The sequence below is a fragment of the Mchenga conophoros genome, linkage group LG10 (genome assembly GCF_057382185.1).
Source record: "Mchenga conophoros isolate Kocher_MC1m ecotype Shallow Benthic linkage group LG10, M_conophoros_male_GT1.1, whole genome shotgun sequence".
In the NCBI taxonomy this organism is placed as follows: Eukaryota; Metazoa; Chordata; class Actinopteri; order Cichliformes; family Cichlidae; genus Mchenga; species Mchenga conophoros.
The window spans coordinates 11,102,583-11,128,689 of NC_140535.1; the positions used below are offsets into that span (position 1 = coordinate 11,102,583).

A 26,107-nucleotide genomic window follows, 5' to 3' on the forward strand; every position below is an offset into this window, starting at 1 on the left:
AGGCGAACCCCAACGATTTAATTTGAATACGCTATTAGGGACACTAACTGGTCACTTTTGGCTGGCATGTTGTGCTTGTGCTGCCACCTAGTGGTCACATCAATGCAGGTAGTCTTTACTGTGTACCAGCTGAGCTCTGCATCCATGCTCATTTTCCTTAAATAATATACTCAACCAGGAAGCAGAAATTATAGGTAAGTATTTATTGTTGCTGTTATTTGTATTATTATTGCTCTATATGTAACCCGTGCATTCGTATATTACGGTGTTTCATATTTCACCCACCAAAAAAGTACCAAAAATAAATTTTAAAAAAATTAAAAAGAAGAAAACAAAAATCTGCGTCAGCCTGGCACAGATCATCACCTATAAACGCTGGAAGCAAACGCGTTTTGCTTTTCCACGCGAGTATTTCAGCAGATCGAGCGCCCTTTTCCGCCGAATTATGCGTCTCGCCTCCTCGTCATGACAACTAGCAGTGAGACTGAAATATTGCGCGAGAGTCAATGAGACTGCGCTCAGAGAGAGAGAGCGAGAGAGGGAGATTGAAAAGCAGTGGGATCTCCTTCAGTGCGGGCTTCAAAAATAAATACCACTGCATCATCCTGATATTCACAGCCTTTCAGGTGTTGTTCCAAAAGCAGATCGGAAGGTGCGGGCTCTGTTTTCTCATTCCGAGCTTTCTCTCCTTAGCATCAGAGACCAAGTGAAGAGAGAGAGAGAGAGAGAGAGAGAGAGAGAGAGCACCACGCAAGCGCGCGAAGAAGAGATTGGACACCTGATTTCGGTGGGGTGTCTTCGCTGAAGCGCTGTTTCGTGTTTTAAGTCAGTCAACCTGTAATCTTTTTTTTTTCTTTAAAGGGGGCCGTTCGGCACAGCGGGGGCGCACACCGCGGATTATTATCCGCGCGGGCAAATGGGGGGAGAGAAAGAGGACAGATCGCTGCGTTGACTTTTGAAGCGACGCGCGAGTCCTGACGCTATAGCGTTACGCATTTATTTTCCTGTGAGTTCATTTTCCCCCCTCTCTCGTTCTCCCTCTCTCCTTCCCGTGTTTGGGTCGCACTCGCTGCTGCGTCTCTGCCTGATTAAAAAAAAGAAGAAAAGAAAAAGTCAAATATTCCGTGGAGAAGGAAACATAGCAGGGGTGTTGTCAGAGAGGGATGAGAGGAGGAGGAGGAGGAGGAGGAGGCCAGTATGAGGTGTGCTTTTTTTTGGAAAAGCCGGAGAAAGACGGACACCGAGAAGGTGTGCTGATGTGCGGAAGCCTGCGACTGCGTTGCTCTCCTGAGAAATAATTGCGAGCCGGGGAGAAATGGCCTAGTTAGGAGATCATCGACACGCCGACGGAGGATAGAAAAGAAGAATCGTGCTTAGATGGACGGGCCATCATCACCATCATCATCCTCTTCTTCATCTTAATTCCGGTGCTTGCATCGCGTCTTTTAGGTAAGCCATATGTTCACCACCAGCACCCAAACGTGACTGGAGATTTGCTGTCTACCGCGGGCTTCATGTGTGCGCAATATGTTTGGTGACTTCGCACATTGCGCACGTTGCCCGTCCTGACGCACTGTCAATACTGAGGAATGAGATTCCCATGTAAAATCCTCGAGCCACTTTGTTGCTATAGCACACATTTTCTTCCTTTCAGTGGGAGCCTTCTATTGGCCTTGCCTGTTGATAAGCTGTGGCATCTTAACGCGATCGGTCCACTTTGCGTATCCAAGTGGTTTTAACCGCGCGGCTAGCGGGGAGATACGGCTGCGATTTAATTGGAGATCAGCTCATCACGCACGGGGACCGTCAATCAGACCGGCTTGCTATTCTCAGCCGGGGCTGCCGATCCCGCTCGATTGTGGAGATATTGATTATTTTCTGATGACCCCCTTTTTTTTTTTCATTACACTTATTGATGACAGCTTAATTATGCCTCTGTGCTGCAACGTAACTCATCTCAAGCACAGTGTGTGACAGGCCTTGAACTCAGAAGACGTCTCCTCTAATCAACAAATTCACAACAGCTCTGACACACACACACACACACACACACACACACACACACACACACACACACACACACATGCAGTCAAAAAAGCCTGTGCCCTAGAAGATGCAGATAGGATTGTGAATTAAATGCACATGCTGATGATCCAGGGAAGGCTCCATTAATATTCAGCGGTGGTTGGGCAGTGCTCAGTTAATGGAAGACAACAGGACCTCTGTTCTGACAGGTCATGAGAAATGGTATATTTTCATTTTTAAAGGAGTGAATGTGTGTTGTTTTTTTCCTCTCTCTCTCTCTCTCTCTCTCTCTCTCACACACACACACACACACACAGATATGGGGCCTGTAGCTACGGAGAAGTGACATTAGAAATCCATCAGAAAACCAATAAAGTGGTTTTGTAGACTTTTGAAGAATTTCGTATTACTCTTGTTGGCGTGCTGTTCAAATAGCTGTGATTGCTTTTCTTAGGCCGGCGTAACGTCAGCCTCGGCGCTGGCATTTTAGGAGGCTTACTCAAATACAGCAGAATGGAGCTGAAGACTGGGAAGCCTTGCCTGGGCTTCATCTTTTAGTGGGAATTTGTTTCACTACATATCAGACAAAATTAAAAATAAAAAAATAGCACGCTACAGTATGGCAGAATTGTAGCATGACCATTCTTCTTCATATACACCGCAGGTAATACGTGTGCTTCATCTGATTTTTTTATTTTTTTTTTAATCTTCAAGAACATACAGAGATTGCCACCATTCCCAGAGCACTACGTCCAATAAACTACAGTTAAGGGCCAATAAAGTTAATACTGTGGCAAGCTCGGTGTCAGTCGGTTTCTAGAGAGAAAATGGCCTAGAAGTGAAGATAAAAGGGACGAAAAGGAAAGAACGGCCGCTTAATGGATTGAATGAGAACACAAGGTGGGGGACTTACAATCTGGAACAAAACGTGTTAAGTCTTAATGTTTAATGAAGTATGTTTGGGTGAGGAAGGTGAAGTGCTCAGAAGTGTTCACTTTAATATTCTCTCTCCTCTCGTAAAGTCAGAGCTTTCTTGCAGCAGCACAGCTGTTGGGTTGTTTGTATAGGTGTATTTGTTTGTTTGGATGAGGCAGCCTTGTCGCATATCAGTGCTTGTTTCCATCATTATAGCCCAGAATTTTAAAGCAATATGATTTTAATTATTATTTTTCATACCTCTATTACTTTCAGGATATTGTCTTTTTTTTTTTTTAGCTGAATTTCCTCATCAGTGCTTTCCTGTGTGACTGCAGCTAAGTGATGTCACTGCATGTCTTGAAATAACAGGTAGCATGTAGAACATGGCAGCTGGTGAACAGGCTCATGCACGTTAGCATCCTGACCTTGCAAGCTGTTCTATGGTTTATGGATTCATAACTGTAAGATTGAGGTAATAAGCGATGGTAAAATGAAGTGTCATTTGTTACTTCATGTTTGAGATTGGCACACACACACACACACACACACACACACACACACACACACACACACACACACACACACACACACAAGATTGCTTTCATCTGGCTGCACAAGACCAAAAGCCAACTGCATTTATATTTCTTTTTTTTTTCAGTTTGAACCTACATGTTACTCCATGTGTTATTGCACTGTGAGAGACAAGGCAGGCGTTTGTGATCACTGTCATTTGATTGTCTTTGATGACAGAGAAAACACACAAAAAAGGAAAACTATCAGGGACTAAGCCTTGGATGAGACAATTTTCTTCAAATACCTTCTGGGTTTACTTTTGTATTATTTGCTTGGAATGCTCAACACTATAATTCTCACTTTAGAGCCACTTTAGATTATTTTTGGTGTCAAAATTGTATTTTAGATTAACAATAGAAAAAAAAACATAAACTAGAGAACTAAAGACATTACACACTGGGGGAAAAGCCTTAATAAGGGGATACTTTGAAATAAGATACTTTGAATTGTGCAAAAATATTACATTTCCTAATGTTTTTCTATGTTCTCATATAATCCAGTTCAAAGTGCTCCAAGCTGACCTTGAAGAAGAGGTGGAAGAGATTTACACTTCCAAAACAAACAGTATGTTTTCAGGTTATGGCAAAGTCAGCATCGTGTTTTAATCCAGAGAAGGTTTGATCACTAGTGTGAACACTAGAGTTTGTTTCTGTTAGAAATACCCAACACAAAATAGCCTTCATTAGGGTAACGCACACCCAGTGCACTTAAACTGATTTTAATTGTGCAGAGTTAACATGCTCTTATTTTAATGTTCATATTTCCATGGATACTTCCTGGGTTTGACTCTCAGTCCTTTTTTTTTCAGTTGTGAGTGAGTTCCACAACGAGAGTCTTCAGGGTTGTGCACTTAGAGAAAGTGTTTATCAAGAGTCCAAAAATTCCACAAAAGAGCCCTCATGCCGTTTACAATTGTACTGTGTGGGACTGACCTGAGCCCTTAGAGATTTATCAAGAACATTCTTCACAAGTCTGTTATTTTTGTTGTTCTGAACTTTGGGATTAGATGTAACCCATAGTCACTGCTGCAGTACACTTAATACCACTGACTAGCTGTCCATAAAGCTGCACATAGGACATCACTTCTTAAATTTGGAGTCTTTAACACTCTAATGGTGGGTTTTTAAAAAAATTGAACAATAAAAATCCGGACAAAACAGCACTAAAACCCATCTGCAGCTCGTTTATATTTGAATTGTGGGAGCTGTTGCTATCCGCTCATCGTATCCCGTACCTTAGCCAAGTGTCTTTAACCCTTCTTGATATAAAACATTGACTGTATGCTGGGTTTAAACCTGTAGCTGCTGTAATGGAGGCTCGGAGATTTTAATTTCTGCCCGAAGATGTCGAGTCAGAGGAAAGGGAGGTTAAAATGACCCAGCTCTCAGTCATATCACGACCACAGAGAGGAGAAGCTGTAGAATAGCTTGACCTGACCCATTATCTGTGAGCAAAGTAAAGCTGGAGAAAACGCCTGTGCAAATGCCATGGTAACCATCTTGTGCAACCTCCTTTGAAACAACATCACATAAGAGTGATCCATAAGATAAGCCAGGATAAGGGCCATCCTGTCTCGCGCGCTCCGAGAAGAATATCACGGCAAAACCCATTAAAATATGCACTAAGTTAATGCGTCTTTTTATTAGTGACACATGCAAAAGCCCAGTAAAAAGGGACACGTGACCTTTCCTGAAACACAAAGATCCACCTTTTAAATTCATCGCACGTGATCCATTAAGCAGCTGTAATATTTGATTAATTTTATTTTATTTATTTGTTTTTGCAGTGGTGTACAAACTCCAGATGGCATTGAAATATGACATGTATTCTTAAAAAAATATTATAATAAATATTCCTGTCATGGTTATTATGGAGCTGTGGGCTGTGTTGACATGAATGAGACGCATTTGACATGATACTTTTTATTAGGGCGGCAGCCCATTTTGCTGTTATTTAAATGTCAGCATCTACATTTTTAGATGGGGATTTGATATCTGCTTTATGACACTGGCGAACGGTAGTCTCATCGGCTGAAGGACACTGACGACAAGTGTGAAATACAGCAGAACTGCAGGAACTGTAGATAACCACTTGCTTTCTGCCACTGCTGCAGGATTGAACTGTTGCTCGGTGTAAAGTACACAAGAGTGTGTGATTCATGTCAGCTGGTGCTTGGCAGTTCAATCACTGCTTTACAGGAGCCCAACAAATAAAGGTGAAGTCATAATTTGGGAAGTCAGTGAAAACTGATGCGGTGATTAAGAAGTCATTGTGTGTCCACTGTCCTTTTTGTCTCTATCACCAAATCAATATTTAAAGCTAAGCACAATGTAAGAACGTGGCCAACAGAAAGATGCTAGGTAATGTAAAACGCTCTCATTTAAAAATACAGAACAGCAATCATCAAACTCTGACCAGCGTTGAACAGCATACCGAATACTAGTGATGTTTAAAAATGTTTTTCAAAATTTGGACAAAAGCTGCAGACGTTCTGCATTCATTGCTGAAAAATATGAACCCCTGGGTGTGGATTTGATAAAAAGAGCAAGCTTTGAAGCATCACTTTAAGTGGCGAGCTTTAATGTGAAAATTGGAGCTTTTTCAAATTTTGTCTTCTTTTGAATCTTGGTCTCTCACCTAAAACATGCACTGTACACAACATTTAAATAACTGAACATTAAACTTGCTGCCCTGTGTAAAAATTGTCATCCCACAAAGATGATTTGTTGTGTTTTATTTATTATACATTAAGTCACTAGATGCTGTATCTTGCTCAACTTGGTGTAAAAACCCATGCTGGATGTGCAAAATACAGCCAAAATTCTATTTATGTACTCTGTTACACTTTGAGTTACTTTGTGTGTGTTTTTACTGAATATCTAGATTCGATTAGATCAGATGAAACTTTATTAATCCCTCGGGTGGGTTCCCCCCGGCATATTCAGTAAAAGGCGTTCCCATACCAGGAATCAAACCCGGGCCGTGGCAGTGAGAGCGCCGAATCCCAACCACTAGACCACCAGGGATCTACAGTGGCTATACATGAAATTTCAGTGTTTCCTAAATACAGTTCCTCAGCATGTCACCTGTTGGAGAAGCTGCTCTGCTGACTTGCTACACATGCTAGGAATTCTACAGTACATAGTGATTTATGGGTAATTCAGCTTCATGTAAACACCTAAATCTGCATCATATTACACCATCCATATTTTCACCTGATCATCTGTATCTCCAGAGCGTGCTACTGCTTTCTACAAGCCACCCTCTATGGCGCTTGCATTGTGACCATTGTTTTACCAGAAGAACAAAGGCTGACCTTGACGATCATTTTCAGTTGAACGGAATATTCTGCTTGCATTACTAATCTTAGGACTTCCTCAACAACTGAAAATAAATTCAGCAAAAGTACAGAATAACAAGACACGGCTCAGGACACTTGAAATGATTGAACATCGAGGACCACTGTGGTAGCATAGGGAGTTCAGATGCACCCTTACAGTATGTCAGGTAGTTCAGTCAAATACTTACATCAAAGGATTCAGGGCAGTTTATTAGAAACAGCAGTCCACGTGAACTGTGTGTGTTATTCTGCTAATGATGGTGAAGCCAAGTGGCATGGCGGAGTCTCTGGTGTGCAAACTATGAAAGGAGAGAACTGAAAAATCTCAAGAGCAGATCAAATTTAGTAAACAACAATCTTCATCCAGTTAACTACTCGTATTCTCCTCATTTTTATTTTAATTTTTAAAGTCAGTACCAGCATTGAAACCCAGATTGCCCCTACCCCCATCTTTTATTCAGCTGACCTCACAGCAGTACCTTTGGAGTACAGGAAACCTCTCAACACTTTTGGGCATACAAATCATTCCAGCAGAATACATCACATACAGCAAGTCTCAGTGCTTTATGTAAGCTAACCCAGAAGATCATGACTGCAGCCATCCCATCTGTTAAGAGTACACCTTCCAGTGAACGTGACAGTCAGTGTTTAACTTTCTGTAGCTGTTTTGCGTCGTGTCACCTTAAATAGCACAGAGCGTATTTACTATGAATGATGCCCCATTGTAAGACGATGAAGCAGGCCCGCTTTCCATGCTGCTGAACTCCGTGGGACCGGCTGCACAACTTATAGACGATTGTCCTGCCCATTATCGTGCTCACTGATGATCAGATATAATGCACCTGCTCTCTCACGCATATATCGTGTGATGTTTTTTTGCTTTTTTTTTTTTTAGTTTTCTATTGTAAATCTATTTTAAAATCTGTCACATTTCCAATATGATGCACATCTACATTACCAAATAATAGCTGCTCTTTAATGGATGAGTTTAAAATGGCTGTAGACAAGTTATTATAATATTGATGCGCTCTGGGTATCCATCGATTTATGCCAGAGTGTAATAACACTTGTTTTACAGTGTTGCATCTCAGACAGTATTACAGATTCCCCTGGCAGCAAGTTTTCATGAAATATAGATGTAAAACATATGATAATGGCTTCCTGAAGATCAAAAGAAAAGCATATTTCTTGCAGCCGTCACCGATTGGTCTTGTGCATTACTGATAATGATTCCTCAATATGTTGAAGTCCAGATTGCACAATCTGGATTTATCTTTCAGTGTCTGGTCATTGTTACGGTGCTATTTTGAGGGCAGCAAAAGATTTGCAGGCAATTTGCAAAACCCACTGTGACTTTTATTGCAGCAAAGCCACAGGAGTAATATATTTACTAATGAATTTAGCTTTGACAGCAGTCTTTCACCAAAAACCCCTCCGCTAAACAAGATAATGGTAATTAATGGGAGATCTTTCCCTTCAGATCGTTTTTAATTTTGGCTCAGAAGCATTGGCTCTATATTTAGTTGTTTGAGGAGGAGCTGCTAAGGACCGGTGTACATTTTCAACTCCTCGGCAAGGTGACCTCCTGCTGTTCTGTGAAAAAACCTACTTGTGCCATGTGCAGTATGGAAGCAGATCGTGATTGTGCCTGATCATAAAAAGCAGATTTTTGTTTGGATCCTTACTATAACAATGTGAGTTGTTTGCTTGCTCTTTTAATTCACAACATTTTCCCTTTCAGTTACTTAAGTTACATTAAGCCTTATACAGTGAAAGCACTTGGTTAAAAGCAGAGACAGCTTTCATAGCTATGATTGTTATTTCAGTTTTTATTTAAGTCTAAGGGTGGATAAATGAAGGTTAAAAAAGTGAAGATCTTTCAACTACGTTATGAGTGTCAATATTGCATAGCTTGTCCACCAGAGGGCACTATGCAAATTCACTGTTCGCAACAAGTGTTTCCTACAAACACAGCAGTTGGGCAGAGCCTAGTGTAAATGAGTAATTAAATAACTACATGTAACACAGATTTGTTGTGTTTATGTTTTGTGTGTCTGAAAAAGGAATTATCAGGAAATATCGGTACTGTTGTTCGTCCTAAAAGTCCTATATCAGTCAAACAATCAGAATATACAAGAACCTTATTTAGCAGATACACAGTCCACCTAATATCAGTTTCCATGCCAACTCATCCAATTAGATGAGTGTATTTTTAATTCCTTTGAGGTAAATGTATTTTATTGTATGTATTTTAACTTTTCAGACTTTTCTGAAGAGTATGAAAATGCTACGTATTACTGCGGAAGGTGATATTTATGGTTTTCAATGCCATTTTCCCTTTTCGGTGTAATAAAGGGTAAGAAAAAAACAACCCGAAAGACTCAATTTGTTATTCTTGGGATCCCTTGCTGATATTGCAGGAGTAGCTGCATTCACACTTATAGAGCTCGCCTGGTTTAATTTTCAGAGGAAAAAGGCTGCCGCGTTGCCAAAGAGGAGAAAACGCTACGCAGGTTATCCAAGCCAGCCTTGTTTTAAAAAACATTTTAATTATTCATTTGTTTGGATGTGCAGAACACAACTGGACTACAGTGCATTACCACAGCAGTTAGGGAGATGGGTTTCAGCAGCGCTGAAAGACTCCAACAACACAAACAAGAACATGCGAACAGAATGAATGCCATGTACTTAAAAACACAAGACAGTCATTGAATTCCAAACAGAGAGACAGTAACACGCTGGTGTAATTGCATCAAATGTTTCAAAGCATCTGAGCAACTAAACAAGCACCTTTGCTGGTGTAAAGACTTATTCAGTATTGAATCAAAAGGTTTATTGATGCTCATGGTTTTGGATTTGAATTGGTTACAAAATTACCGTGTATTATCCATTTCAAAATATATGTTTTTGCACCTATAGTATTATAAATTGTGTTGTGTGTAAGTAAAATCTTGCTCATGCTGAACTCTTTACCACTACTTTATTAAGAAGTTATCTGCCCAGTTGCAATACAATGCTGTTATCAGATGTTGGCCCAACATACATATTACAAGTAAGCAGGCTCCCACTATTACCTATAAATAAGCCCAGACGTTATCTGCTCATCTATTGTAATCAATAATTTATGAAAGATTATGAAGGAGACATAGTGGTTGTATGATGTTTGTGGGAATGCTATTGTAAGCTAGAGAAAAGAGCTTTTTAACCTGTACTTTACAATGTCAAAAAAATCCCTAAAGCTAATCAAGTACTTTTGGTACCTGAACCTAAACAAGCATTGTGTGGAAACCAAAGCAAATCGGGTAAAAAAAAAAAGGAAAAAAAGGAAAAAAAGATTTGAAACAAAAAATAATAGATTTTGCTAAATCAAAGTTTAAATTTGACATGGTAACATTTCTTCATAAAACTATGTGCTGTTGTGGTCTTTTCTTTTCATTCTCACTTTAACAGGAGCCTCTGTGCACAGCGTTACATCTACTTATCACCCCGTCTTAGCATTACAGCTCAATTTTCCTGCTTTTCCAGTTGCACTTCGTGTTATGTCTTCCAATACACCTCTGGTTCTCTCCAAATACACACTGCATTCTCAGCATATGTGATCTCTGTAGCATAGCTACATGGTTTTACACAAGTAAGAACCGCACAATCTCCTAATGCTCCTTATGTGTATTATTTCCCCTTGGGAGTGTAACTAAATTTCAAATTGTAACACCCATTACAAAATATCATTTTAAATCCATAATAAAGAAAAACCTAATCACATTTTTGTTGTAATGTTCAAAACATAAGTGGCTAGACTTTGATTATATGATAGTAAAAAGGCAAGGCCATGCTTGTTACTGGGACAACACAGATTGCAGTAATAGTTCAATTAAGCATACGCTCAGTTCACATTAAGGTGATTTAACCCAGCAGGGGTATATTTAGTTAGACCGGGGACAGTTTACATAGACAAGGAATTACCGAGAAATGTCAGGCCTGACTTCTTGTTGTTGTTTCTTTGAGCGAGGTCTCATTATTCGCAAGGTTACCTGAAAGCATTCAATCAAAAAAGACGAGGGCTTTCGGTACTACAGCTCCATTTTGTCGGCCTTGCAAACACACCATGAGGGAATTCTTGTCAAATCCTTCCTAACCCTCTTGACAAAAAGAACATGTTTAAGCAAAAGCATAAATGACTAGTGTCTGGAGTGCTGGTGTTATTACCAGGTTATCCCCATATCCCGCTGTCACACATTTAGTAGACCACTGTTGATGTGACATGTTTAACATCTTAATACAGGGCTGTGTTTAATTGACTGAAAACAATTATGATCGGTGAAAAACATTTTCTTTCATTCTTTTCAACATGGGCTTCTCTGTAGTTTGATATTAATTCTTTAAAATAATATTCAAAACTCATTAAAACTTTACAGACTAGTCTATCTAAGAGTCAAACAGAACTGTGGCTGCTTGGTAAATTTGAATATTAACGCTTAGTCCTTACAAGAAAAATTTAAGTTTACTTGCATATTAAACTGACCAATGCTCTAAAGTAAATAAGAACATTTTAAAAATGTGCAATAACATACTGTTCTGGTTCAGATAAGTCAAGATTGTTGCCTCCTAGAAAGAGATTTTTCTCTCTTTTCGTCCGTGGCTTATAAAATCACAGTTAACAACCATGCTACTTCTCCTTTGACACTACTGAAATTGAATTGGTTTGAAATGAGCTGCGAGGGAAACTTCATGGCAGAATGGCCATTTGAAAATATAAACAGCGCAGGCAGAAAAGTACTGACGAGTGACGTGTTATGAAGGTAGACCGCCATGTGTAAAGTGAAATGAAGCAATGACTGTGATGTAAAAGTGCTGGCCTTTGGCTTTAGGGACATTTGAGGTCCCCAGTAGGTTTGTACAGCAACAGGGTTTGTATCACTGTTTTAGATGTGTAAATCCTTGGTTAGATACAATAGAGGAAACCAGACCAGACGGAAACTATTCAACCTATGCTAAGAGTATAATTCTTTCATAGCTATGGTTCGACATGCTGTCTTCATAAACTATCAGTGTGATTTAAGACCAGGAGGAAGAGCTCTAACATGACAGCCAGCAAACCACTCTACCCTTACTACCAGCACCTGCCTGTATTGTGGCCATGGCGGATTTTACCTTTCCACCATTCTCCTCACATTATTTCCCAAGCCTTCCCCTTTGTGCTAACTTTGGCTTCATATCTTGTTCTTTCCATCTTTATTCCTTGGGATATTTTTCTTGTGCTATTATTATTATTTCCCTTTCTCCGTTTTGTTGGCAGAAAAACTATCACATCATCTGGAATCCCTTTAAGAAAGAACAGATTGTTTTTTATTATTTTATTTAAGTTGATGCTCTTAATCCAGTGAACAATGTTTTTAAGATAAAAACAGCTAATAACTATAAGACCTTTAATATTTTAATTCAGATTAGTTTTGTAATTGATATATATATATTTTTTTATTTTAAAAAACAACTGGGAAGCCTGCAAAGTTAGTATTTAGTACCATCCTTTTGGCAAGCACTACGCTTGTCAGTAGCGAGACTTGCAGTTCACCCTTTTATACCTACTTACGCTAATATTCCCGAGACTTTGTGCATATTTATAATCACAGTTGTCATACGCATGGAAAACCTTCAACTTATTTGGTATTTTTTAGGTAGTCCGTTGTGGATTTTGAGTTAGGATTTTGAGTTGTTGTGTATTCAGCCTTTTGACAGACACTGACTTGCTTGGTATTTAACTGAGCCTGTGCTTCCGTCTACTAGTGAAATGTTCTTGGTTTCACTGGCTGCAACACAAGCCCAAAGCATGATCGATCCATTCCCGTGTGGAACATTTGGTGAGCTGTTCTTTTCATGACATTTTGCACCCTTCCTTCTCCTGCAGGAATGGTTTTCTACTGATGAATGTTCCATAAAGGTCATGCTTGTGCAGGTGTTGCTGCACAGTAGAACAGTGCACCACCACTCCAGAGCCAGCTAAACCTCCCTAAAGGTCTTCTTTGAGCCAAATAGGGGTTTTGATTTGCCTTTCTAGCAATCCAATGAGCAGCCAACTCAACTTCCTATTTCAGTTAACTTCTATTTCTTAATAAATCTTCAGTGGGAAGAGCTTCCTAAAAATGCAGTGCTATTTTGTTTTCACATTCCCATCTCAAGTATGAGAGGGAACCGCTTAGAGGTGCACAGCTGCTGATTGTTGGGACAAGATTTGAGGAGTATTTCTAAAGCTTTGAAAATGGGATCACCTGGCCTTTCTTACTAATGACTAGTGATATATCATAGACTGAACAAGCTAAGTGAGGTCTTATGTTTCTCTTACTTTGCCCTGCTTTGCCTTTTTTCAAGCAGAAATTGTGTAAAATTGTACGAAACAAAAGTGTTATTTGACGGTAGGGCTGTCCAAAAATAGACACTCAGATACTAATTGAAATAATAATTGAAACAAAAAATTTATATTGGACCATTGATGCCAACAACAAGACACATAGCCCCTCCCCTCACTAGCTGCCAAGTAATCGACCTTCATAACAAGAGGCCAGTAAAACTTTGATTTCAGTAACACTGAACAAGTACTAAACATTTATCATAACTGCGGAGTACACATGTAAGCGTTAGCTGTTTAACTGTTAGCAATTTACTCGATAGCCACATTATCCCTCTTTTAAGTTACCACTGAGGCAGTGGCTTTATAAAAAACAATAATATCAATGCAGGCAGCCAACGTTATCAGCCAACTGTACCCACCTGTAACCTTTTTTTGTTTTGTATTATTGTTTGTTGCAGACAACTTCAAAATAGCGTTGCTATTGATGGTGTTGTTTAATCTTCTGTTTCTTTTAAATCCTCTTCATTTTTGTAATTTTTTGCCTGTGCGATTGAAAACACTATGGAGGACTGAAGTGTCCTAGTTATCTGTATCGGGTTTGAAATGCTAACACCAAGTAAGGAGCAGATAGAAGAGAACCTGGAAGTCTGGAGGTATGTCAGTGCATACCTCCACACTCCCATGTAATCTTACATGTCTGTGAATCAGAGGGCGACAGGTGGAAAGGTCAAGAGTGAGATGTTAGTGGCATGCTGTGATGTATCAGGTTGAATGCAGCCTGAGATGGTTTGGACATGTCCAGGAGGGATAATGAATATATTAGACAAAGGATGTTGAATATATGAATATGAAAACAGATTAAACACAAAAACATAGGAACAAAAGAAATGTTTCACAAGATAGTGTAGGGCTGTTCGATATAACGATATATATCGGATGACGATGTAAAAACGTCTATCGTTTCATTTTACGCTATCGTTTGTTTCGTGGTGTCACAAAATAAACTGTTTACGGCAATATTTTTTCATTGTTTTGATGGTCGCTGTAGTGGCTATATTAATTTCTTAAAGTTCTATCTTTCTCTTATATTTAATATAACCACACTACGGACGGGCAAGCGCCTGTTTTTATGCGTTGTGGTGAGCAACAACGACGGTAACACCATCGCGTGTCCGCTTGTTTATGTTCCACATCAACCTTTCACAATAAAGCTCAAGATCCTGTTGAGACTTTTCAAAATAAACTGAATCACGTGAAAGAGCAGATTATTTACAGATGAGAAGTAAAAAAGAGCCGCCAGGTGCTAAAGGGTTAGGGCAGGGGTGTCAAACTCAAATACGCAGTGGGCCAAAATTCAAAATGGAACAAAGTCGCGGGCTAACATTAATATTTATTGAAAAAAAAAATCTTCCTCCAGATATAAGAATGAATCTTTTCTTATGGACTCAAACAAGTTTAGCTGAAAAACTGAATATGGAACAAGCAAAGCTTAATACTAAACAATATATATATTAGCTGTATAATACCAGCAGGCCAGCTCTAATAGTAATTTGATATGGCTTCGCAGGCCAAATGTAATTAGGCCAAACTTGGCCCGCAGGCCAGAGTTTGACACCTATGGGTTAGGGGTTAGGGTTAGAAACCTTAGACTCAAACGTTAGAACAGGCTTTTCCCCGCAGCACGCCGAGTAATAAATACTCACAAAGAAAACAGCGGCTGTTACAACTTATGTCTAAAAAGTGACATAGTTTCATGCATCTGTTAAAACACTCAACTCCAGCTACATGACGCGCAGCTGGAAACACTTCCCGCAAGTCGAGCTGCCCGAGATTCACAGAATTTACAGAAAATGTTACATTTTTGTGATTTATATCGTTATCGGGACGATAGAATTCTTATATCGGGATATGAGATTTTGGCCATATCGCACAGCAGATTGAGATTTAGTTTCTTTTTAGCAAAGCTTATAGTTAGGGCTCAATCAGGTAACACTGAATCCTTCCTGGCTTTACATGATGCACTGAGGATTTTTCTTCACTCATCTGTTTTCTTTTCCTGTGTGTTTATGTAGAACTACTACATTTAATCATTACCAATAATTTAAATTTAACATTTATTTTTTATAGTTTGTCTCTTGTCCTGCCCACACTGCCTCCCCCCCAACTGGTCATGCTCAGAAGCCTGCTCCTTCCTCGGTGTGGTTCTTCTGAAGGTTTCTTCCTGTTAAAAGGGAGTTTTTCCTTTCCACTGTGACCAAGTGCTTGCTCAAAGTGGTTGTCCGATTGCTGGGTTTTTCCTCTTCAACATTGTGCTTTATATTGTAAGATAAGATTGTCTTTATCTTACAATATAAAGCACCTTAAGGTGACAGTTGTTGTCATTTGGTGCTATACAAAGGAAATTGAATTAAATTGAATCAAGTGCAATTGATACAATATGTAATATGTATTTGGATACAATATAAATACGTATTCAAAATATTAAACAGTGAGTTTGGAATATTATTCTCATGTAATGTTATTTTTATAATTGTTATATTATTAGTGATTTGTATGGGCTTTGATGGCAGTTTGTTTTACCAACTTGCTACGCATTCCATCCAGACATTCACCAAATAAAAGGAAAGGGATTTGCCTGTCAGTTGGATGTGGATGTCACAGAGGGTGATGAATTAGTCAGATGTGCACGTTGCCAGTAAAATGTTCTTAACACACCCACATCAAGAGCATGAGACAACCATTTGCAGCATTTTTATTGGGAGTCAGATGCTTTGGGAAATAATAAAATGGGTTGTAGCTTGTCGGTCTATAAACTAGAGGCTGACACATTACATGAACATTCAATGATCACATTTTAATTTGGTCAAAGTAATTGCAGGCCCATTCAGAGTTTGATAAAGTTTGAGCTTCTTGTTTTGCTACTCTGAAGTTGTTTTCTTACTTTGCTCCAGTAGAATCAAGACGAAAGCTGATTGTAGATTTGTTTTGTTTTGTTTTGTTCTTTTTTTTTGGGGGGGGGGGGGTAGCATTGAACATGCATGCCCAGAGGAATGCAGGATAGTTAATTCAATTTCATTCTGAACATCTTGTAAATTTGATCCCTCTAGACACATTTTCTTTTGCACTGTTTTCAAACTTGCGACTGTATTTTTTTTTCTGAGCTTGAAAACGATCGTCTTTCTCATCTCCAGGCACCATGTGTCAGCAAGATCGGACAGTCATTTTTAACATGGTTAAGCGGCCTTCTCTATTTAACTTAGTTCGCCATTCTGTTCTTGAATAAGCTTTAAGCCTGAGGCAAAGCAGCTGTCAGACTGCTTCTTCAAACTGTGTGTATCGCCCACAGACACTTATACACATGCTAACACAGCTAGCATTTCACCTAGATCATCGCTAATTAGTGTGTCACCAGATTGTGCTCACTACTTGGCCTCAATTTGGCACATTCTCCCCCAAACACACTTAAAAAAAAAGCGGATAAATAAAAAGTAACAGCCCCTAGAGGCAACAGCGTTCTACTATAACACATTTCTAAAGTTACGCTGCCAGTTGATGTCAAGATATCATTCTCTGTTTGATTGTTTATTTTGTTGTGTTTGTAGATCTGTAAGATAAATGGATTTCCATGTGATCCACATGTGTTAAGCGGATAGAGAAACTGTTGTTACCAACAGCAACATATTGATTTTTTGGTCCAGCGGTGACAGAGGGCCTGTTGTCTACCATCTCCTATCTGCTCCGACTGCCTGCTGCTTGATGATCCTCACCGCAGCTTTAATAACCCGCATCATTAAGGCCCCTTTAATTGACTTCTCCTTGATCATTTGTCAACATTTTCTTTCATCTTAACCTGTGTTTTCCTATTATTTATCAGGATTAGTCCATGAAGAAAAATAGAGGTGTTTAATTTGTGATCTAAAGGGCTATATTGAGCTTGGCCGTTCTTTGCCTGTCAGGATTTGTCCAGAAAGCCTTATTGCCTTTTGAAATGGATGCTTGCAGCTTGGTTTGATTACAATAAGTGTAAAGTGATATTTCCTTGAGGATATCCCTCTGATTTTTCTGGCTGCAGTGAGATGATGATGGGAGTGTAGTGGCAGATGGAGCGGCCATGGTATCTGATTGAGCTGCTGTTGGAGTCTGGAGAGCTTATGGTAAATGGAATAAATTTTAGGATGAAGTTCAAAGCCTCCATCAGCACTAACAATGCAGCAGTTCTCCGCAATTATGTGGTCGCTATAAAAATTAACACCGTGACAAAAACTTACAACCTAAAATATTTCTCTGACAGATTAACCTTTGTTTGGATCTTGCTCTCTAGACCAGATTTGTTACAGAGTGATTTAGTTTGAAATCATGGCAGACTTTCTATGAAAACATGTGCACAAAAGCTTAAGGGGAAATTAATTTACATGACATTTATTTCCCACTTATGTTCATATGTTTCAGTCAATGACAGTGATGCTAAGGCATTATAGCAACTGACTATAAAAATTTTGTGCCTGCTGTAATGAACGCAAAAACAAAGTGCTTTTTTCAGAAGTTGCTACAATGTCATTTTCTCTTAGGGTTCTGCTTGAGGAAATGCCATCTGATTATTAAAAATGAAGGGTTGATCCCCTTGGCAGCATGAGAATACTCAGGATTGGCACGGTTGCAAAGTTGGTGTGATCTGCTCCTTAATCATCGCCAGGTGCTTGCTCATGGGATGCCACCGTTGGGGTTTTTACCTTGCATCATTAAGAGCATTGAGATGGCTTTTTTCTGTGAACCAATGCTATATAAATAGAAGTTGAAAAATACAGCTGAATTGTCTTTGCTCAAATCTTCATATTGGCTGATAAGGCTGTAGTTCAGGTGGTAGAGCAGGTCAGCCACTAACTAGAAGGGTGGTGGTTCGATCCCAGGCTATTCCAGTCTGCATGCCAAATATCCTTAGGCAAGATACTAACCCCATGTTGCTCTCTGATGCATCTATCGGAGTATGAACGTTAGATAGAGCACTTAAGAGTTTATAAGAAGTGATTGGGTGAATGAGTTAGTTGTATAAAGCGCTTTGAGTGCTCAGACAGAGTAGCAAAGTACTATATAAGAACCAGTCCATTTACCACTCCATCTAGAAGAGGGACATGTGTTTGCTGAAGTTTAGAGTCAGCAAAGTAAAGCAACCTTTGTTGTTTTCTTGCTAGCAAGCTAGCTATCCACACCTGCTTCAGAGCAACGGTCATCCTACAGGAAATACTTGCCAAAAGTGTTGCAACTATTGGTTGCCCAAATTCTTTTTGAAAGTGAATGCCTGTGGCTACAAGTGTCTTTTATTTTCATTGCTGAGATGGCATTAAATATTGAGCCTGCTAGCTACATCGAGAACTTCCTAGCTTGCAAAGCTTCTCCGAGTGAGGCTTGTTTTTCCTTTTTTTGCAGTCTTTATAATGATTTCAAGTTAGTTGTGATAGGCAGGGGTGGAAACATGATTCATCTTACAACAGCTGCTAAGACCAACTTCATAGATGGTTCTGTAGAACAAACCTGAAGAGATCTGTGGCTCATTCTTTCTTTCTGTCACTAACCGGAGTTGGAATCTAGGTTAACTGGTAAATTGAAAGTGTACCAATACTATTTTGGTATTTGGCACATCTAAAAATATTATTCTGGATATTGTCTATTACCATTGTAAATATTAATACGTTTAAGAAGATGAAGAGAAAAAGAAGATTTTAGGATTAATACATTAAATTAAAGCATTTCACCACCAACTGTTTTTTAAAAAACAAAAACAGCCTGGGCATGACCCTTCTGTGTAGAGTTTGCATGTGAGTGTGTGGTTGACTGCCTCTCTGGGGTAACCCTGTGATGTAATGTCAACCTGTCCTGCCGCTCAGTTCAGCTGGGATAGACTGCAGCACCAAGAGGGCTTTAAATTGGATAAGCAGTTAAGAAAATCGATTGATAGTTGGGTCTCTAAGCAGATGAATCACACGTAATTGTAGATGACAAGAACAGCATAAAACTCACCTGTAATGACCTTTAAAAAATGGACTAACATCTTCAGTAATGAATTATCAAATCAAATGAATCTTTCTACTGGTGACTTTTAAAAAGCCACCATTAGAAAAGAGAGAGCTGGAACGTCCTGGAAGAGCGAGAGCTGCAACTTCCAGGAAGTTGCAACTCTTTTTTCCCTCATAGTCTATTTACCCTGAATTACCCTGTGCACCCTGGCAAGCTGTACACAGAGGAACTGGAGTGGATTTGGGGTAGCTTCAGGACCGCATGTGAAAAGGGGATAAGGCTCTTTGGCTGAACCTACATATGCAGTCTGACAAGTCTAATCTTCTAGCCTCTCAATTCATCAACAAGACAACTTATTCTTCCCCGGTCAATTTAAGGTTAAAGACAACATTAAGCAATCGAATCATCTGGTTTTATCAGAAAAGAACAAGAACCATGGGGAGGCAGACAGCATGCATGAGTCACCTGCTTTCTTACCTTACATCATGCCAATGCGTTCCCACTTAAACCTAGTTCCCAAGATATAAAGATATATCTTATATAAGAAATACTTTGTAATTACTTAAACAGTTTTGTGTATATCTTTTTCCCAGCGCGGTGAAGGTTTTCTTGGGTTACATGTGCAAGATCTTTAAGTGCACAGGCTTTAGCATTGTAGCTTGGGTTTAGTCGAGTTCTACTTCCTTTAACCCTTTAAAGCCAAGCACAGAGCCAAGTCTGCCAGAGCTTATCTTTACATTATTACATGCTGTAGTGGCATATTTGGAGCATTTCAAGTTGCTATCCATCAATACAACCATTATGTCCCAAATTTTAATAATATGCATGCATTAATAAAACAGCTTTGTGTAAGCTATCTAATATTGGTAGAACCAAGCAAGTAATTAAATACTACAAATGTAGATTATTCAAGCCTAGATTACCACTTAAATTCCCAAAGCAGTTTCCCAAAATCTCTAAGAAAAGAGCTGGTATATGTAGCATGCTGCTAACTCGCATAGATGCTGTTGAAGGGAATAAACAAAAGCCTCACTTCTGCGAAAAAGGACTTCTCTTTCTCATCAAATAATGGTGCATTTAAAAAAAAAAGACAACAGATTGCTGTATCTACATATTGCTGGATGCAAGTGAAGACAACACACAGCCACCAGAGGTTCATTTTCTAAGCACAGAGACAGTAGATAAGAGAATAGAAAGTTTAGTCAAAAACTCAGCACTCTGTTTCTGGCTTGCTAAGCTGCTTGTCATCCACAGATGTTGACTAGCAGAGCAGAGCAGCTTGACAGCTGAAGTAGTGTATGTAGTTTTAACAGTCAAAGTGGAAACAAAGCAATAAAAAATCCCAAGGCAAGCATTTTCCTCAAACACCACCATTCAGCGAAAGTTTTCACAAACCACTCGGACCATTTCGTTAAAACATACCCATAAAAGAGTCCCACTGGCAGGGAGGCATTACCTTCTCAAATAGCTTCAGCTGACAGGACTACCTATTATATAAAACAGAAGAGAAAACAGCTTACATCAGCCTGGTGATTTGTGTGTCAGTTTATCTCATTTTATGCGTGGAGATGCGCGGTCGATGCCGTTCCAGCTCACGGATGGTTGACACGAACAGATGTTAGATGTTAGGGTACTACCATTTCCAAGCCACATGTGAGACATGTACTTACAGTAGTCTCTTCTTGCATGCAACATCTGATGCCTCATTGGATTTTACACATCTGTGTGCATATGTGTGCATATTATTGCTAGCACGTGCAGAGAGGCAAGATAGTATATAAAGAACAATCTGGCGGGCTGCTAACATTTGACCCACCTATGCAATCCTTCCCAGAAAGGACATACCTCTGTGTGCATCCTTGCTGGGCATACTAAGAGGTGCTCTGACCTTGGGCTTGTGCTATATGTTAAGTTACATTTACCGACAGAATGCAAACACAGATGGCTGTTCAAAAATCAAGATGTGTAGACAAATATAGAAAATGTAAGCAATGAGCAGTGACAGCATCTGTTGTGTAATCAGACCCTATTTAAAGTTGCAACCTTTACAAAGGCGTTCTTTACAGTGTGCATACATATTTATTTGTGTGAGCCAGTGTATGTGTAGTACTTCAGTTTCTGTCTGCATTTTGTTTTATTCTCTTGGTCTCACTAACTTCAAATATTACTGATCATTTGTACAGTAGTTTGAGACCAGTTGTCAGGATTTCCTTTTTGTTTCTGTGTTTTCTGAAGCTTGATTTGTTTGTTTGAAGCCATCTTTTTGCATCTCCCTGCAGTTTTAAAGCAAATTAAATGGAAAACTCGACTGGGTTTGTACATCAAAGTCTGTTTTGAGGTCTTAGTGACTAGAACTACATATGTGCAAAAAAGCTTCTAAACCATTTGTAGTTTCACAGAAGTCTGACAGCTTGCCTCAACCGAGTTACTGTTAGTTGGAAATAAGATTACATATATTAAAATATACATTGTGGCGTTTTAGAATTAGAAAGAGGTGAACTCACTGAACCTCAGAAGGCTGTTCCTCACCCCTGCTTCAGCATTGACTTTACTACTTCACTTACTGCCAGCATTGCTCATCTAAGACATCAGCCACACTGGACTAGAGACCAGTTGGCAACCTCCTGACAACTTCTGGTTGCTAGGGAAAAATGAGTATTCCACAACTGGTTGGCAAGTAAAATAATTCACAAAAAGGGCTCTGCACCTAAAATCTCTTTGTCATTGTTCAGTCTCTGGCATATTTCTGCCTTCGCCTGTAATTTGCATGGAAATTGTTTGTAAGAACTTGCTAACTAACCACTGAGCTAGCTCCTAGCAAAATAAGAAAAGCAGTTATGACCACTGCAGTTATTAGCCAATAGTAATCTCTCCATCTAAAAAGAAAGGACAGATGTTTGTGAATATTTAAAAAGTTTTTTATCCATTATGAAGGGGGTTCAGCTAGCTTTAGAAGTGGCAGGCACGTCTCTAAGAGACAGGTAGAAGTGCGGTGTCAAACCTTATCCTCTAAATAAGAAAAAAAAGACTAAATAAAATGATACACTGTTCTTTTAAGTGTGCTTTGCTTAGTCAAAAATGCTAATACCAAAATGAGATGAGCAATTTGGGGAATGAACACGTCTCATCCATTTCTCAGTTACTCCACAACTTTAGTGGCTTCTCCAACCACGCAGTCTTACCCCATCACAATGAGTCTTTCCAGCACAATTTAGAGTCATGTACTGTGTATAATTCACATTAATCTTTTTCTAAGTTGGATTTTCAGCTTGACTATGTCTGCACACCAACTTTTCTGATGAGGATTCAGGGTGTCCTTACAAATCATACCTCCTCCATGATATGCCGTAATAAGGCTTTAATCAAGTGGATATTTTTTCCACACAGCTTCTCCTTATTTTGTCATTATGTACATTACTAACTTTAAACATCCTATGACATTGCACCCTGTCTCTGTGCTATATTTAACTATCAATCCCTGTGCCTGCTGACTGGCAGTAGAGTGTGGATACTGTCAGGTTGTGGGCGGAGGGATGAGGTGGCGTTCAACCAACAGTTAGCACCACATAAAGCCTTTATCACACCTAAACGGCTCTGTCTCCCAAAGCCACAGTGAGATAAGCACTGCCCATTCATCTGTAATGATGTGGAAGCAAGAAGGAACTGAACTTGTGAGAAAAAGGCTAACTCTGACACATGGCTGAAAAGGGTGGAGGGCCAGTGGGGTTTGTTCATGCTTTAAAATCATGCTTTAGCCTGTGTTTACTTTTTTGTTATTTATTAGCTTATCATACAATTATTAGTTTTAGGTTTCAAAGTCCTGTGATTATTGGGAAGATGAAAACATAAAGTGTGGCAGCATTACACAATAGTGATTGAAAATGTTCCCTTTGGTATGAAATTTAAATGTTTTTGAAGCCACGTTGGTTGAATATTCTCAGAAATAACCCTGGCTTCACATGCTCATTATAAACTTCTGTTTTCAAAAACCCAAGGTTCGGAGTTTCATAGCATTTTAGAGTTCAAGTTTAAAATATTTCTAGTATTTCTGAAAGCATGTGAGAGCAGCAAAGGGGTGTAACTCTTGTGTAAATATCCTAAAAATAATGTTACTTTCTCAATTTGCGTTTGATTCACATGTCCTGTCTAACGTATGTTAACAGTCACGTAACTTAACGGTCACCGAACGAGTCAACGAGTCGCCACCAAATACAGAATGAAGAATTTGAAAAGGTGCCGCTAATTTATGTAACACAAATTCGCAACGGTGAATGTCATTGCACTTTATACTGTTAACAAAAGACTTTAGAATATGACAGACAAAAACCTCGCAGTTCCCACTGAGCAAGCACTTGGAAACAGTGAGGAGAAAACTTCCTTTTAACATGATGAAAACCCTGAGAGAATTCTAAATACAGCCTAAATCCATTAGGGAGCCATCGCACAACATGTAGCAACTGCCAAGATAATTCTGAGACTTTTCAGAGTCTATTCAGATGACACAACATAAGGTGCACTCTACACACAGTATTCTCCAATCTTATTAGCAAAGTGGTAAAAATGCAGCCTTAAAATATAAGGAAAGGGTTTAAATAGATGTTAGCCAAATGTTTATTAAGTTTAAATAGGTGACTAACATGACAGTTTCGTTCGGTGCTTAATGATTTTCATCCTGACTAGAATTATTAAATGTTGAGCTAGCATGATAACATTTTATAAACACTTATTCTAATACAGAACATGAATTGTATAGCCATGCTAGCTGCTAGCAGTGTGTTGAGCTAAGTCATGCTAATGTGTAGAAAATACAGTCGTTATTATAGCAAACATACTTGATTACTGTGATACCATAGACTGGCTAAATAGCTCTGACTTAAATACAAATGACGCACTGTATAATATCTGGTTTAAGTTCGGTGAGATAGTTAGCACAAGAGTGCATCCTTCTGTCCTGCTGTGTCTCTTGCAGCTTTATAAAACAGCCTGACCTGACAGAGCTTTTATTCACATGTCTTTACTCAAACCTGCGACCTGTCTGTGTCTTCCAGGTTTAATTGGTATCCCAGCTGCAGCTCTGGACCCTTCAGGAGCTCCAAAGAGGAAGACATATGAGACCACAGAGTCTACTGGAGAATGCTGTCTGGCCCTCAACCTCACCATGGCGCTCTAGGAACACCGTTAACCTGCCCCCTTCCACCAATCCTCTTTTTGCCTTTGTCATCCCCCATATCCCACTGAGTTTGTGATCCCTTTCTGCTCCCAGCTGAAGTCCCTTTGATATGAGTACAAGAGCTTTTATTTTGGACATGTTGTTTTTTCCATTCAGCGCTGCCAGCCACCAGGGCTATGGCGGCAAGCATCACTATTCTACTCAGCAGGTTGCTAATCACTGTCTGGTGTGGCTCTTGGGACTAGTGCTGCACCTGACGATTTCCTCGTGTCAACGAGTTGACCTGAAACACCCCATAGTATCCACGAGTTACGGAAAGGTCCGTGGTATCAGGAAAGAGCTCAACAATGAAATCTTGGGCCCAGTGGAACAGTATTTAGGTGTGCCATATGCCACCGCACCTATTGGCGAGAGGCGCTTCCAGCCTCCTGAAGCCCCAGGTTCCTGGCAAGAGATTCGCAATGCCACTCATTTTGCGCCTGTGTGTCCTCAGAATGTGCACGGGGTGCTTCCTGAGATCATGTTACCAGTGTGGTTCACAGACAACCTGGATGCTGCAGCCACCTATGTTCAGAACCAGAGTGAGGACTGCCTTTACCTCAACATTTATGTCCCCACTGAAGATGGTGAGTCCGTAATGTGAGGCGTAGCTTGTATTACATGCAAGTGGAAAGTCTTGCATTGAGTGTCTCTGTCGGCGAATTCTCGTTAATAATTTGCACCAGTTTGTGTCACAACTGTATCACAGAGAAAGAACAGATTGTACTTTTCTTGTCATTTTCACATTTTATACTGAGTGTAAGTACTCCATGAAATAGTGTCAGTTTGATAAATTTATCTGGATCGTATTCAGAGGAAGATAAGCCAAAAGACAATCAGGAGATTTCCAAAGAAGGTCTGTTTAAATTACTATTGATTGGGCCTAATTGTTTAGAAATGTTAATGCTGCAACAAAGTTATATGTTTTAGTTTTATTGCTCATGTGCAACTCATTTTAACATGGATGGATGGATATCATTAGACTTTTAAAAATGAAAGCAAAAACATTTTAGCTGCTTATTATGCTATTTTTAACAGCACTGTGTTGTAATATCCTTTAGCTTGACTGGTGCTCATTTGTTTCCAGCCATTTTCTTAACATAGGGTCACAGCTGTCGTGGGGTGAGAGGAGGGTATCACCCTGGAGTGTTCACCAGTCCATCACATGGCTAACGCAAACAGACAGATTCATATCTTCACCACTTAAACTAAATGCATGTGTTTGGAGTGTGGGAGGAAACCCATTATGCACAAGGAAACCATACAAACTCTACAGTCTAAAAACTTTTATGAAAACTTAGCGTTTGTTTGTTTTTTTTCCATTTAGTTTTTGACAAACTTGTAAGTGTAGAGCAATGTTGCTAAGAGAATCAAACCAAAGAATCCCCTGTAGCCACACAGCTGTCCTTCACACTATGACTTTATACCATTCAAGTGTTTTCAGAGGAAGGTAACTCTCTTCTTCTACCAACTCTTCACCAGCAATTATGACTATGACAGTACTGTCAATACTGTTAGCAGTGCTTTTTCAATAATGAATTCCTACTTATCAAAGTCACACCCAGTGTGGTTGCAACATAACATAATGTGACATCACATCACATCAAATGACACTGTTGCAACCATTTCCACAGTGGTTGAAACCATGTGCAGTGAACTTGCAGTCTTGTTAGCTTTCAAATGG

The 26,107-nt window shown here is 39.5% G+C and overlaps 1 protein-coding gene across 2 annotated transcripts in view; it reads left to right on the forward strand.

Annotated features, from left to right (window-relative positions):
• The first annotated feature begins 611 nt into the window (after window positions 1-611).
• nlgn2b (neuroligin 2b) overlaps window positions 612-26,107 on the forward strand; it is a 68,946-nt gene continuing 43,450 nt past the window's right edge. For both annotated transcript variants that reach the window (XM_085288530.1, XM_085288531.1), the window contains exons 1-2: window positions 612-1,449; window positions 24,263-25,010. In XM_085288530.1, coding sequence (XP_085144656.1) covers window positions 24,494-25,010 — 517 coding nt within the window. In that variant the 5' untranslated portion in view covers window positions 612-1,449; window positions 24,263-24,493. The remainder of the gene's footprint in view (window positions 1,450-24,262; window positions 25,011-26,107) is intronic.